Source organism: Rhizophagus irregularis, chromosome 20 (genome assembly GCF_026210795.1).
Source record: "Rhizophagus irregularis chromosome 20, complete sequence".
Classification (NCBI taxonomy): Eukaryota; Fungi; Glomeromycota; class Glomeromycetes; order Glomerales; family Glomeraceae; genus Rhizophagus; species Rhizophagus irregularis.
The window spans coordinates 3,546,122-3,561,330 of NC_089448.1; the positions used below are offsets into that span (position 1 = coordinate 3,546,122).

Genomic DNA, 15,209 nt, shown 5'->3' on the forward strand with positions numbered 1-15,209 from the left:
TCAGTTATATTGAGATAATAGTTTGACTAGAATAACCGCACTTCTAAAATAAAATAAAATAAAATCATTTATATTGAGCAGAAGGCGGCCAACAAACGCAGGAAAAACCACCGCAGCAGACAATACTTGAAAGTTACCCGTCTGAAAAATGAAAGACAGGAAAATCGAACAAGAAAACCGAGAACGGAAAAAAGACCCTGCTGTTATGGCAGAAAAAAAGAAAATATATCTTGAACGACGCGCTAGCCGGTTCAATATATATTACTAAAATTAGAAAAGTGGTTTAAGCCATTTTCTAACGTTTTAATCATCATTATAATCATTTTTCCATTTGATAATAATGAATTAATAAATTATGATTAACGTAAATAAAATCAAGGATACCTGTTCTAAGTTTTACTAGTGTATCTAATTCGTCATCGAGAGTTTTAACTTTGTGAAAATAATATTTAGTAATTGTTTGATATTAATTAATTGATTTATTGATCTGCTGCACGTGTATTGGTCCAATAGTTTACAGATCTTTATTGGTCGACGCTTGATGATAACGTCCAAAATTCCTTAGCGCCACTTCGGACATAATACCAGGTTCCGTTTCTCTAGTCGTCACAATTAGATGTATTATTAAACCTGCGAAAATTTTTCGCTAAACTTGAATTTTTCAATTTCTGGATAAATTTCGCTTACATAAAATATGACTAAATAGGATTAAATTTATCTTTATTCAAATCGTAAGTAATTACAACAATTATGTATGTTTTATTCTAAATATAGTACATATTATAAATTTGAGATTATATACAAAGATAGAAAAAACAAAATTTAAAGTTAAAACTATTTATAATAATTAGTTTAATTATAAATTCAAAATGTTTATATTAAAATGGATTATTATTATTATTATTAGTCAAATGTTGATCTTGTTGATGAGAAATAGGCAAAATAGGTTCAATGATGATTTTAATTTTAAATCCTGGTATCTCAAATTCCCTTTGGGAGACAAAGGGAAGAGAGATATTTCCAAATGAATTTCCGGATGCATTTCCTATATAATTTGGTGAAATTTGTTGGCCAAAATGACCAACGTTCTGCGGAGGTGCATACGACATAGGATAGAGTTGTGAATTGTTCTTATTGGAAAACATGTTCATATTTGCGTGTTGTAATGAAAAGGTATTGTTGTACGACATAGAATCATTGTTGTAATTGGGAATAGTATTTACGTTAATATTTTGAATATTTTGCATATTTTGCGCAGTTGGCGGTTGTAAATTATAATAACCATTATTGATGTTATCAAAATTGTTAGGTTCCATTTTTGAACGAAGTTTTGAATTTGTATATTTTATATTCTAAACCGATATACTTTACAGATTTATTTCAGTTGTAAATTTGATTTCAGTTTTTTTTTTTAGGGCTTGATAAAATTTGACTCTTTTATAGGATATAATTCTGCCAAGTGTTAAATAAATAAACTCATAAGTGACGTAACAGTGACGTAACACCTTTGTCAAAATTTCCATTTTTGATTCTAAAATTCTCTATAAAGAGTATTTTTAAAAAAGAAATAACATTGTTTGATATTTTACTATGAAAGGGAATTAATCAATCATTTCGTGTATAGAAGAAATTTTTACAATCAATTATTTCACTATTGAGGTTTTAAGAATTTTTATTGTTTATTTTCGTACAATGAAAAATCAAAAATATGAAAGTAATATAGAAATAGATGAATGAAAATTTTTTTTCTATGATTTTCTTTATTTGGTCTATAAACATACATGAAAGCGCCTTGATAGTATCTTCTCTTATAATAGAAGGCATTTTGATTCTATAAGAATGGTTCTTTCATCTTATTCTATATATAGCATATTGATATGAGTATTTTGTTAATATATTAATATTAACAATTTCATTGTATTCATTGTTTAATTTAATATTAACAATTTAATATCCATCACGTGTTAATTTTGGCGCTTGACCGTCTGTACTCAAGTCATCCATTATTCCATTGCAGTTAACGATAATCCTAAAAACCTAAAAAAGTAAGTTAGGTCACATCCATTCTGTCAATACAGTTTAGTCTTGAATGAACGTTAGGGGAAACCAATGGATAGTTCAATAATCTATTCAGAGTAAAATATACAACATGCATAAAATACTTTCTTGGTATACTTCCTGTAACCATGACGCCTCAATACTCAACTCATCCTTCATCCATACTATGGTAACGTATTCTCGGTATAGCCCATATGGGGACTTTCGCATAGTTGTAACGGGCCATCATCTTTAAACCTTTCCATACAAACGGACCATCTCCATAACACATTGTTAGATACGATTATCTAGTTCAGTAAATGAGAAGATTCCATGGGGATAAAATTTTTAATTATATTTATATAAATAATATATTTTTTACAAAATATTACAAATAATCATATTATAGTCGAATCTGTTGATTGGGTAAGCGAAGTAGCTGGTCAAGAAATAGCTCGCGTGTAGCTAGTCGAGATCATATATAGCAAACGTAGACTCCCCGGGATAATTGCAAAAAGTACCAAAAATTTTTGACGATATTTTCGAAGGAAAAAATTTTTGAAAATATTTCAAAGGAAAATAATTCAATGAAAATAATTCAATGGAAAAAATTTATGATATTTATATTTTTTACACAATTATTTGCAAAAATAATATTACGAAGTAATTGTATTATTTGCAAAAAAAATATTACAAATAATTGTATTATTTGGTCCGTCATACAAACATGTATAGATAATCCATATTAATCAATCAAATTGGAAAGTTTACAATCGATAAAATGAAATGATTTTTATAGTACGCTTTATTAGGAATATGCAATCACAAATAATTTCATTAGCAATAGTAATGCAATATAACTTCATTATCAAAAGTATACTCCGTTAAATAAATCCGTCATACAAACGAATTTCATTAAAGCGTCTAGGCGATCCAGTTACATAGAAGGAAAAAAAATTGTAAGGATCATCCTGATTATTATAGCATGATTGTTCTATAAAAGAAAAATCGTGAAACAATGATGTAATGAAAGGAAAAAATGCTGGTTTTGGTATAAACACAATGAATATTAATACTATTTACAAAGTAACTTTAAACTAATTTAGGTAAAAAAAAAATCAAACTAGAGAAGGAAAATTTTGAATGAGTTCAAAGAAATTAACGATACACAACATGAATTTTCAATTAATTCAATAAAACAACTAAATTTAGATTACAAGAAAAGTTATGACGACAAAACAGTCCATAAAAGAACTTTATGTTAGGAGTTATAGACTTATTAATATCCTTTTTTGCGTATAGTACCGGCTAAAATTTTCATTTTTTCACGTACATTTTTTATTTCTGTCAAAAAAATCCACGTGAACCGAGTGGGTACGGATTGAAATAATTATAGTGTATTACTTTTTTCATGGATGACCTATAATTTTTGTTTGTGTCAATTGTCAAAAATAATACGCATGATTAGACTATGTATAATAAAAACTAATAAATATAAAGACGACAATTCCGCGCGATGGAAATTAATCTTTTTTTTGTCTTACTAAAATTTAATCAAATAAAATGAACGTTTACATTCGATATGTGCATTTTATTCAAATCACATGTTAACGCCAAATAATATCTTTTGTAGCGAATAATACAATAAAGTACACATTAAATGATAAATATTTCATTTTCAAGTTTATTACTAAAAAAAAAATAAAAAAAAAACTTATTTCAATAAACTAATTTTAAGTTCGCAAAAAATTATATATTATTGAACTCAATTTACAGTACTGTCAAAATATGTTCATTTTTCCGTTTTTATCGCTTAAAAAAAAAGGTATCGGGACATTTTGCTGAAAGCCATTTCGTCAAAAAATTATCTCTGGCCTGAGTTATTTATTCATAATGCTGCATAATGTTGGCCTTATTTTTCGACGGAATGTCCTTTTGGCGAAATGTTCCGTACCCAAACAAAAAAATGTATATATATATTTTCGCTTACGGCGACAGGACATTTTCCTGACAGCCTAACGCTGGCCGTTTGATCACGTGCTCGTGCATAACTCTGCATAACTCTGGCCAAACTTGGCAGGCAAATGGTCTTGTCGGGAAATCATCCGTGCCATATTAAATAATAGTGATTGGTTATGGCATCATAACCAATCACTAGATTATTGCGTCAGTCACGCAAGATCATGCTATTATTATAGTAAGAGTATATAAAAAGTATAATTAAACTGCAAATATATTTGATATTTAGCCAATAAAAGAAAAATATTAATTATTTAGCCATCAACAAAAAATATCAGTCCGTCAAAATTTGCATGATCCTATTAGACTGACCAATAATCAATAAATTAAAGGGCAAAAACTAAACTTAGACCATTGAGTTAAAATCCATTTAATTTCGTGAAATTCGTGATACGTCAAGCTATAGTAATATTACCGTATAAATAGTATAAATAGGTACAGTACGGTATAATAAAAATTATATACACAATTAAAAAAAATAAAATAAAAACCTGCGAATCCGTTTAATAACGTAAATTTAAATTTTAAAAATTTGAACTTGCAAAATTTTGCAAGCTAATAGTTATAATTAATTGGCAAGTTCATATATCCAAAAACCATTATTCAAATACTTTGGGAACCGATAATTAAATTACTGTAATTTTATAATGAAATGAAAGAAGTAAATCAAGATGTTCATAGCAAGTGTTACCACCGATTTATGACGTTTGGTCGTTTGGTAGGTAGTAACAGAAATAAATATAATGATCGGTTGATGAACGATAAAGTAATATGACGATATATAACTGATGATAAAGTGAAAGTCTATACGGTAAACGATAATGGGCGATTATAAACGATAATTAATGATATAATGGATTAGGGGTAAATCGGATAGTATGTTCAGTTTATAATAACAATTAATTAGCAAATGTATAACGAAAGTTAACAAGTGATAATAAATGATAATAAAACGATAATAAACAATGTGATAACTAAAATGTGATAAATCGTGTATCAATAATTCGGAAGCAAATCGACAGGTTTATTCGTTAATAAAAGAATACGATATTACTACCTCAACCGGCGCTCTGTAATATCCAGATATCTATCTTATAACAATAAAACTAGACGAATTCTAAACTGAACTAGAACTTTTATCCTCCAACATCGGCCCTTTATATAATATTAAATTTTTAGGACGAATCTGTCCTTCGGACATAATTGTCTCCCGGCCAATATCGTCTCCCGGCCAATTGTGGCGATCTGGGCACATTTGTCTATACAGCCACTTATATTCAGCCACTTTATATCGCTAAGCTTCCGCTTTTTTATCTAATCTATAAACAACTAAAAACAACTACAGGTTATATAACTAAAATAACTAAAAATAACTAAAAGATAAAAATAGAATTAAAAAAATAAAAATAAAATAAATAGAATAAAAAAAAATATCCCGTGAAACAAGTAAAAAATTATAACAATTTATTTAGAAAATATTTTTCAAAAAAAAAAATTTCTTATTTTTTTTTTATAAGTTATTTTTATAAATTATTTCTTATTAAATTTTTTAATGAATAATAAAAGCAAACTTTCGCCTTCATTTTAAATGTAAATTTAAGAAAATTTATTTTGATGGTTAATGGATTTTTTATAAATTTCATTATTATTTTTCGCAAATTTCGCTTGATTTCGTGGTCACATGATCTTAATAAATTATCTTCGCCATATAAATCTTTAATATATCAATTATATTGTTCATATAGGTGAACCCTACTTTTATCGTGATACGGAAGCCAGTTTTTCTTTTTTATTTTGTAATTTTGTATTAATGGTCTCGTACTATTAACTTTATTAGTACTCTTAATAAAGTTGAAACGCAATCTTTGCAAATACTTTTATCGTGGAATTGGGAAATTTATTTTATAAATAGATTGACGTAACATGAATGAAGGTGCACATAATTTAAATTATCCACCGGTATTAACCCATCTCGAAAATTAAAAACATAAAATTGTCTTACATGATTAATACTTTCTTTAATTTAATAATTGATATTAATTGTCGTGTTAAATACAATCTATATAGAGAATAAATTTCATATCATGAAAAGAAAAGTAAGTGAAAAACAACAAGAAAAGAAAAGAGGAAAGAAAAATGATGAAAAAATGGAAGAAGAGGAAGAATTTAAGCAAATTAAAGAAGGAGAAGGCGTAGAGGTAATTATGGTATTAGATGGTGCAGTACTAGTGGGAGTATAATTATAATAGCAATATGGAGAGTCTGAATCAGGGGAATTAGGAGGCTTGGGAAGCTTGGGAGATGGAATATTTTCGGACGGTTTATTTGGAGATTGAGGAGGGATTTTTCCAGGAGGAAATGGAATTCCTCCCGGAGATGGAGTAGAATTAGGACAATCCGATATAATATTTCCAGCCTTTGCACAGGGTTGTAAATACGTTACAGTATATTCTGGTGGAGCGTTAAAAGAAAAACACATTTCAGCCCTGGCCAAAACTCCAAGTCCATCATCTGGAGCATTAAGACATTCTGAAGGGTCCGCACTGAGTAAAAAACTATCAATAATAGATGATCCAATAGTTTTAGGAATTCCTACACTTCCTAAATTCTTCATAGAAACACCCGTCATACTAACCCACTGAACGTTTGTATCGAATTTTTCTAATGAATACTTAGTAACAGCAACTTTTACTGATTTAACATTACATTCTATAGTAAATTTTGCAAAAATTGTATTTTGAGGTACTCCAACATCAAGAGTAGTAGATTTATGAACATTATCAATAGCATAATAACAACTTAATTTTGAGGGTCCAGTTTGTCGAGTTACCAATTTTTTATCATTAATATCTGCTTTTAACATTGCTTTGATAGTTATTTCAGCATTAACATTAAAATTATTATTAATAAAAAAAATAAATATCATAAGGACCAAAAAAAGGTTCGTAAAAATATGATTTCTCATGATTGAAAAGATGAATAAATTATGAGAATCACGATAAAAACCAAAGTAAAAAAAAAATGCGTTTAAATAAAAAAAAAATGAGACGAAACAAATTTGTTACACGAAATCTAAACCGTTTTGAACGCAAATATTATAAAAGTGATACAAATATAATAATTAATTCACAAATGATTTTTACACAATGCTTCCTAAATTTTTTTTTTCTTTTTTTTGAAAAAAAAAAATTCACGAGATCATCTATTTGTCACGTACAATCATAATATAATTTATTATTTAATGCAATGCATTAGATTGTATAACGAAACGCTAAAATTTTCTTCTTTAGGGATAACAAAGAAATATTAAATTTTTGATAGGCTGAAAGGAAAAAAAAAAATATTTGTGTTCGGCAATGATCGGACATCGGATTACCCACATTTCTAAAAAAAGACAGACATTGAATTTTCAAAAATTACACTAATTCTGAAAAAGACTAGTCGTAATATATTTATTTCATATAATTTGCTAATTTGTATTAAATATTTTTCGCTAATTTGTTCTATTTGTTCTATGAAAATATTCTAAAATTTAAAAAAGTCAATTGATGTTTGGTTACACAAAGTATTAACTAATTGATATTTTTTTCACCACAAAAATGAATAAAGAAAATCTGAAAATTTAATGGTATGTCAAGCAAGTCTACAATGAAAACGAACTAAAATTATTTTTTCTTTTAAAGTCCAAATATGGCAACTAAAACTAACCAAAATTGATATTATTAAATTTTTGTCTTGACCAAATAAGAATTTTTTGATATTTTATTACCCAAATCGTATATAAAGATATCTATTTTAATAAAAAGATACATTGCCTTTTGAATTCTAGATCAAGCTTTTTACTAACCCAAAGAGGGTATGGCTTTAATTTGATTTCACGCGATAATTGCATAATTGTATATTCGGAAATATCCATATTAAATTTCATTATATTCCATTTAACCGGTCGAATTCTAAATTGTCGCAACGTCTGGCCTATATTTCAACTATTTACATGCAACAGTTGCAACACGCCCGTATTGTAAGCTTGATTTACGGTTTCGTTACCTAAGTCACAATCTATTATTACTTACGACCAGCAACAACTCTGACTTTTATATTTGTCTTATAAAACTTTGATTTCATGATTGATATTTGGTGGTATTATAGCAAGTATACATAAACTCGCAAAATTCTTATCTGTTATCGATAGTTGCTTCAAAAAATTCTTATTAGTAATTATTAATTACGTGACATCTACAATTTTTTCGTAAACTCCGCGTTTCCTTCAGCCTATAAATCCGTCTGCCAATGATTGATGATCCTTTTATTTGGGCTTTTATAATGAATATACATTCTTGAATTATACATTTTATCATGTGAATGTAATTCGGTGATGTTTCCTATAATTATTTAAGATTATATTTATTAATTAGAAAACTAAAAAAAAACAGAAGAAAAATGTTAATAAATAAAGAAATAATGATCTTTTAACTTTATTTTATTATTTTTATTTTATTTTTTTTTTTGAGAACGAAAGGTTGCATTATTTGTATATTCACTTACATAAGTAGTAATTATAAAAAAAACAAAGTATTACTTTCTCAAAATATCGACCATCCCGACTAAACTCGTATTAAAGTGCAGAACAGAACGTAACGTCTGGGTCGCCATTTTGGAAAGTTACTTTAAACCCAAAATATCGCAAAATATATAATATCTATTGTAATATAATTATCAGAAAATTTTAAAGTCATTAAAAGAATTATACAATGCAAGTATTTGTGATTGATAAATTAATAAATTATAAGTTATTGAATTATAAATTGTCTTTTTTTTTAACATGATTTGGATCCTAAGTATCGTAAATTGAACCGATGAAATGTGTTTCAAAATGGATATAGCTGGTGAAGGGACTTTAGGGTATTTCCGAAACATCTGAAATTTTCAGATAGTAGATGCAAGTGAAATGTCTATTAATCAACCGAAGCTATATTTACAAAAAAAATCGGCTAAAAATTTCAAAATTATTAAAAATGTTAGATATTTACAAATATTTACAGATATTAAAAAATAAATTTTAAATGACTCTTTTTCTATTACCGTTATATACAATAGTACTGTTAAAGATGTTTATAATATATCTTTTCATAGATAACTTACATAATCTTCAACTTCAGCTGAGCTTGTACTTATGATCATCACACGTAATCATCATATTTAATAGATTAATAAGGAAATTATTGTCATGAGAAAAATTTTCCCATAATCAACTCAGCCACATAACCGTTATACGCGTTATACGAAAAAATAGAGTTCTTTGTCTCTACTTTTTTCTAACTCTTTTAGAGGTTCTTATCTCTACTAAGAGTTCCCTTTTGACTGTAAGGGTTTAAAACGGTCGCGTTCTATTAAAGGTCCAAGTTACCTTTCCCTTTTCGGCTGTGAGGGTTTAAAACGGTCGCGTTCTATTAAAGGTCCAAGTTACCTTTCCCTTTTTCGACTGTAAGGGTTTAAAACGGTCGCGTTCTATTAAAGGTCCAAGTTACCTTTCCCTTTTTCGACTGTAAGGGTTTAAAACGGTCGCGCCCCAGGTTACCTTTGAGTTGCACCCGTTGTAAGGTCTACTGACTCCGTAGCAGGAGTTGGTTATGTGCCTTCCTTACCGGTCAAAGGCCTTGGTAAAAAAATTTTTTTATTTTCGGGAATTTTTTCCTTTTTCAAGATATACAAAGTGAAAGAAAATGTCACTACTTGTGGATAGGATAACGGTCCCTCTCGGTCTTATGGAACACTGAAAAGAACATATACTACACTTGTATTGCACTGAAAAGAACTTATACTACACTTAATACTGCACTGATAAGAACATATATTACACTTAAGTAGTTGTACTTGTAATTTAGTTGCAGTACACTATTATATTTTTTTGGGTCGCAAATGGTACTGACGTCCTCGCCGTGCGGCCTGGGTGCTATTTTTTTTTTAAAATAGCAGCAGACAAGTACCAAAATATGAAAAATTACTAATACAAAAAATATTCTTTGCTACGTTTTGACGTAGTTAGATTCAAACAAAACTCTGATATACGTCAACGCTACGATTGTAGCCAAATACTTGATTTTTACGCTTACACAGCTTGATTCATTTAATGGACCTGAACATGGAAATTACTGCTATTCTTACAGAAAATATTACGCCTAACGTTCCGCCAGATGTTTCTTACGAAATTTCTCCACAAGATCAAGCACTTTTTATCACGACCGTATGTTTTCCTCTGTCACACGCCTCCTTTGGGTAATAAGTCTATAGCCACCATATCCAAACTTTTTGTCATGTGCTGAGACTATTACGCCTCCCATGCCCAGTCCGCCGCCAGTCATAATTAATTCATGTTTTATTTTAGAATCATCAATATAAGACAAGAACATTAAAAAAAGTTCATGATATGAACGTATGTTTTTATTTGATGATACTGTCAAAATTTTTGTAAATACTAAATCAATAAAGAATTCATTATATTATAATCTGAGAAACTTAATAATTATTAATTAAATTGATTATTTATTGAGTATTAACTATTCTAGTCTTATTGCTGTTTTCTAATTACTGTGATCTAACATTATTTAATAAAAAAAAAAAAATTTTTGAGAAAATATGTGAAAATAAAAATTTTATTGCATTTTCAAATAAAGGAGGTTTGATTATAAGCTAAAATTATAATTTTAAGAAAAAATTTTCAATCTTTAAATAAGTTTACTTTTTAAAAAACGATTTGTTACACAAAATTTAAAAAGTTACTTATAAGTAAACTTATTTAAAAATTGAAAATTTTTTCTTAAAATTGTAATTTTCAGCTTATAATCATACCTCCTTTATTTGAAAATGCAATAAAATTTTTATTTTCACATATTTTCTCAAAAATTTTTTTTTTTATTAAATAATGCTAGATCACAGTAATTAGAAAACAGCAATAATATATTTCCAGTCGCGTCAATATTTAATTTTTTTACTTATGTATTACGTCATTCCACATAAAATGTTTGTTTATTAATCAAAACAGCCGATATAAAGTTGTGCAAAATTGGTGTAAGAATTGTTATTTGCTATCCAAGATTTCCGCTAAGAAAAAATATATGACAAATTATGTGTGGTGTAGTTTCTTTATTATGTCAATAATGTAAGTTGTTTCAGTCTGAGTCATATTATACACAAATAATTTTATTTAAATATTAATCTTACATCTTTTCTTTCTTTCCTTATCTTCACAAGATTCAACTATATTTGGTACAACTATGAAAACAGGATCTAGAACAAGCTTTACTCGTCCAAAACGTGGACGACCAAAGAATATTTTGTTTGAACAATCATCTAATGAATTACATCAAACTCTTTCAAGTGACACCTCTCCTAGGATCGAATTTCAAGAATCAATACCCCCTTCTGAAGATGAACAGGAAGTGCTTAAAGCATTGTTTGCATATAAAGCATCTCTTAAAGATTCGCTTTTCTTTATAACTTCAACACCTTCCTCGCGTGATATTCAACGATATACTGATCAATTCAAAAAAAAGAAAACTCAACGTTCATTACAAGATGTTAAAACAGATTTAGCATATTTTCCACAAGAGTTACATATTGTTAAAGATAAATCAATAAAAGTAACAAATTCCATTGATACAAATCAAAGGAAAGTTCAATCTGACCTAAATTTAACATTTGGACAATTATTAGAGCAAGAAGGTAGAGAAAAGACTAAAAATGTGGAACATGAGAACGAAAATGAGTTTGAAAAAGATTCAAATATGGAACAAGATCTAGAGGATGAAGAATATGAAGAAGCTGCGGATTATTTTGAAAATTATTTTGACGATGGAGATGATGATGCATTTGATGATGATGGAGGAGGAGGTGAAGGGGAAGCATATTTTGATTAAAATTTTCTGTCAAATTTAAATTATTAATAATAGTACTATTCAAAAAGAATATTTAAGTATGAGATTTACTGTTGGTTGCGAATTTATAGATTTTATTGACTGAATAGTAATAAGATTTTAAATTACCTGGATACTATATAGTGAAAAGTGTGCCACATTGATTTTCTTAATACTAGCAGATATTAGCAGATATACTAAACGATAGGAGAGAACATCATTTTTTCCAAGTTTTTCGTTAATTTCATCACATTATTTAAGATTCACATCGTACTCATTCCGTAATAAATGTTCATAACCGAATCAGGGTATTTTCTTTATGGATAATCTCAGAATTTTAATCATGTGCTCCCACATTTACAGCATTTTAAAAATACTCATTTTATTAATATTAAATAATGCTCTTACATATATAAATAATGATAAATAATTATTAAAAATAAAATAAATTTAAGGAAGATGTTTATACGTTTCTATTTCAAAGGCATTAATATCTAAACCTTCCAAAAAATTATTCAAAGTAATCAATTTACATCCATAAATTTTTGATAATTCATATTTACTAAACCATTTTGAAGCTTCAATCAAATTTTTATCAGTTCCATTACCATCTCTATAATATTTTGCAACTAAATAAATAGCTCTTATAAAATTTTTATTGGCTAATTTTAAATACCATTTAAATGCTTTCTTCTCATTCTTATTATTAAAATAATATTCAGCTAATTTATGTTGAGAATCATAATGACCATTTATTGCAGCTTTTCTATTCCAATAAAATCCTTTCTTTTCATTTTTTAATACATAAATTCCTTCATAATAATAATTTGATATTAAATATTGACAATGACTATCACCTTTATTTGCAGCTTTTAAATACCAATCAAAAGCTTTCTTCTTATCTTTTAAAACGCATATACCATTTTCATAAAATTCACCCAATTTATGAGAAGCATATTTATGACCTCCTTCAGCAGATTCTAAAATTAATTCAAAACCTTTTTCTTCGTCTTTCATAATATAATATCCATTTTGATAACGTAAACCTAACATATATCTTAAACCTAATACATAAGTTGCTTTAATATTTCCACCTTCTGATGATTTTAAATACCATTCAAATGACTTTTCATAATCTCCATCAATATTTTTACCATAATGACAACAAATACCTATATAATATTGTGATACTGGATCACCATTTTCAGCATTTCTCTTATGTAATTTATAATTATCTTTTCTAAATAATATAATATCTTTATAAAGAAATAATGAATAAAAATATTGTACAATTATTTCATTTATATTATTATTATCATTACAATAAAATGAAATAGAATCATTTTCTTGATCTGTTGATTTTGATTTTGATTTTGATCTTTGATTATTATTTTTAACAGCATTAGAAAATATTTCATATGCTTTAATTTCATCTACATTACAACCAATACCATTTTGATAAAAAAATCCAACCAAACTTGAATAATAATAAATATTTTGAGAATTACTTGTAATAATTTCAAATACATTTTTAGGATCTAAATCATACTCAAATAAAAAATTATTTATAAATTCATTTAATTTATCTTTTTTAGAATCACAAATTTCTTCAACTTCTGCGTTTAAAAGGATTATATATAATTCTTGTAATAATTCTTTAAAAAGTTTTGACATAAAATCATTAATAAAAATTATATTAGGACTTTTAATATTAAATTTAAATGTTGATTCATAATTTATAATATTTGAATTTTTTGATAAAAAAATATTATTATTATTATTATTATTTTGTGAATCGGATATATCGGACATAATGAAATATTTAAAAAAGTAAATAATAATAATCAGGAGTAAAAAAAGTCGTTATTATATATACTTTATTATTGGTCGTGTAATGTTACATACGGTTGCATAGCAAACATGCGCAATAAATTGTTGATCAGCCGTCATATTTCTCATAATTTATAATGTGGCGCTTTGTGTAACATTTCTCATTTGTAATTCTTTCATTTATGAGAATGTTAAATAATAACAATAACACGAAATCAATAATCGTTGATTTTGATGATAACATTACCGCTTTATTAGATAGTTAAAATAATTTTTACCGATATAGTTTCTAATTTAATTACATTATAATTTTTTTTTTATCTTTTTAATCAAATTTCATTAACTGTTAACTGTTTAACATCCAATATTATTATGCATGTTGAAAATCATGAGATTCAGCAAATATCGGGATATACAAAATTTTTTTCCTAATTAAATTGATTGTTTCCATTATTCTCAAAATCTTAAATCTTTTTTTGGTAAGAATCAAATACAGTATTAATATTTTTTATAATCCTTAATCCTTATTAATGTACTTACGTATACAAAACGAACGATCATCGTATTGTTGTCGATATCAGAAGGTTATCATACCATTTTTGTTGTTATTTTAACAGTCATTCCGAATTTTATAAATTTGAAACAATAGGTTATTAGGTTATTAAAAAAAATGGTTATTATTAAATTTTTTAATTTTTTAGATTATTTTAAAGGTATAAAAAGTCCACTAAATATTTTTGTACAAGTAATCTAAAAGCCCACCATATTTTCATATGATGATGCAAAATCATGTGAATATCTCGACATCAGCAAGAAAAGAATTTGAAAGGATTTAAATTACGTTTGGATTTGAGCAAAAAATTCAACACCCCAATTATCATTTACAATTCAGAGATAATTAGTCGGGTTTTATTATTTTAACGGTAGACAAATTATATTATATATATATATATATTTTATAATTTTTCTATTTAATTTTAAAGTAATAATTTTTTTTTTATTAAAAGCCTTTGTTGAATTTTTTGACAATTAAATTGTGTCTATGAGAATATGCGCTTTAAGAGTATTCGCACATAATATACAGGTAATATTTTAATAATATTTTGTACTTTCAGTGTTGTTGCTTGGTTCGTATTTCGGTCCGTATTCAGATTGGAATGTTGAAGAATTAACTTGATCAATTTACAACAGAACAAATGTATTCGTCATATCATATGCTTAATCAACACTAAAATTTTCAATTAATGGTAAGTATCGTCAAACTCGATAGTGCTAGTCGGAATTACTATTATATCGGCCGCCACTATTGATCCCGTGACCAAATTCTGTAGATGCCTGATCCACCACCGAATTTGATTGGACAATATATATCGTGAATCATTGTTCAGATTACCGTACACATTTTTCCTT

The 15,209-nt window shown here is 27.0% G+C and overlaps 4 protein-coding genes across 4 annotated transcripts; 1 reads left to right on the forward strand and 3 right to left on the reverse strand.

Annotated features, from left to right (window-relative positions):
- Positions 1-878: 878 nt before the first annotated feature.
- Positions 879-1,316, reverse strand: OCT59_013373 (uncharacterized protein; the record flags this gene model as incomplete). Its single annotated transcript, XM_066140761.1, has 1 exon — positions 879-1,316. One exon carries the CDS (start codon positions 1,314-1,316, stop codon positions 879-881), a length of 438 nt encoding a protein of 145 aa, XP_066001611.1.
- A 4,817-nt stretch (positions 1,317-6,133) lies between these two features.
- OCT59_013374 (uncharacterized protein) lies at positions 6,134-6,919 on the reverse strand (the record flags this gene model as incomplete). Its single annotated transcript, XM_025315470.2, has 1 exon — positions 6,134-6,919. One exon carries the CDS (start codon positions 6,917-6,919, stop codon positions 6,134-6,136), a length of 786 nt encoding a protein of 261 aa, XP_025182733.2.
- A 4,411-nt stretch (positions 6,920-11,330) lies between these two features.
- OCT59_013375 (uncharacterized protein) lies at positions 11,331-11,972 on the forward strand (the record flags this gene model as incomplete). Its single annotated transcript, XM_025310411.2, has 1 exon — positions 11,331-11,972. One exon carries the CDS (start codon positions 11,331-11,333, stop codon positions 11,970-11,972), a length of 642 nt encoding a protein of 213 aa, XP_025182734.2.
- A 353-nt stretch (positions 11,973-12,325) lies between these two features.
- OCT59_013376 (uncharacterized protein) lies at positions 12,326-13,808 on the reverse strand. The gene has a single exon (XM_025323435.2). It carries the CDS (start codon positions 13,779-13,781, stop codon positions 12,420-12,422), a length of 1,362 nt encoding a protein of 453 aa, XP_025182735.2. The 5' UTR covers positions 13,782-13,808; the 3' UTR covers positions 12,326-12,419.
- Positions 13,809-15,209: the final 1,401 nt, after the last annotated feature.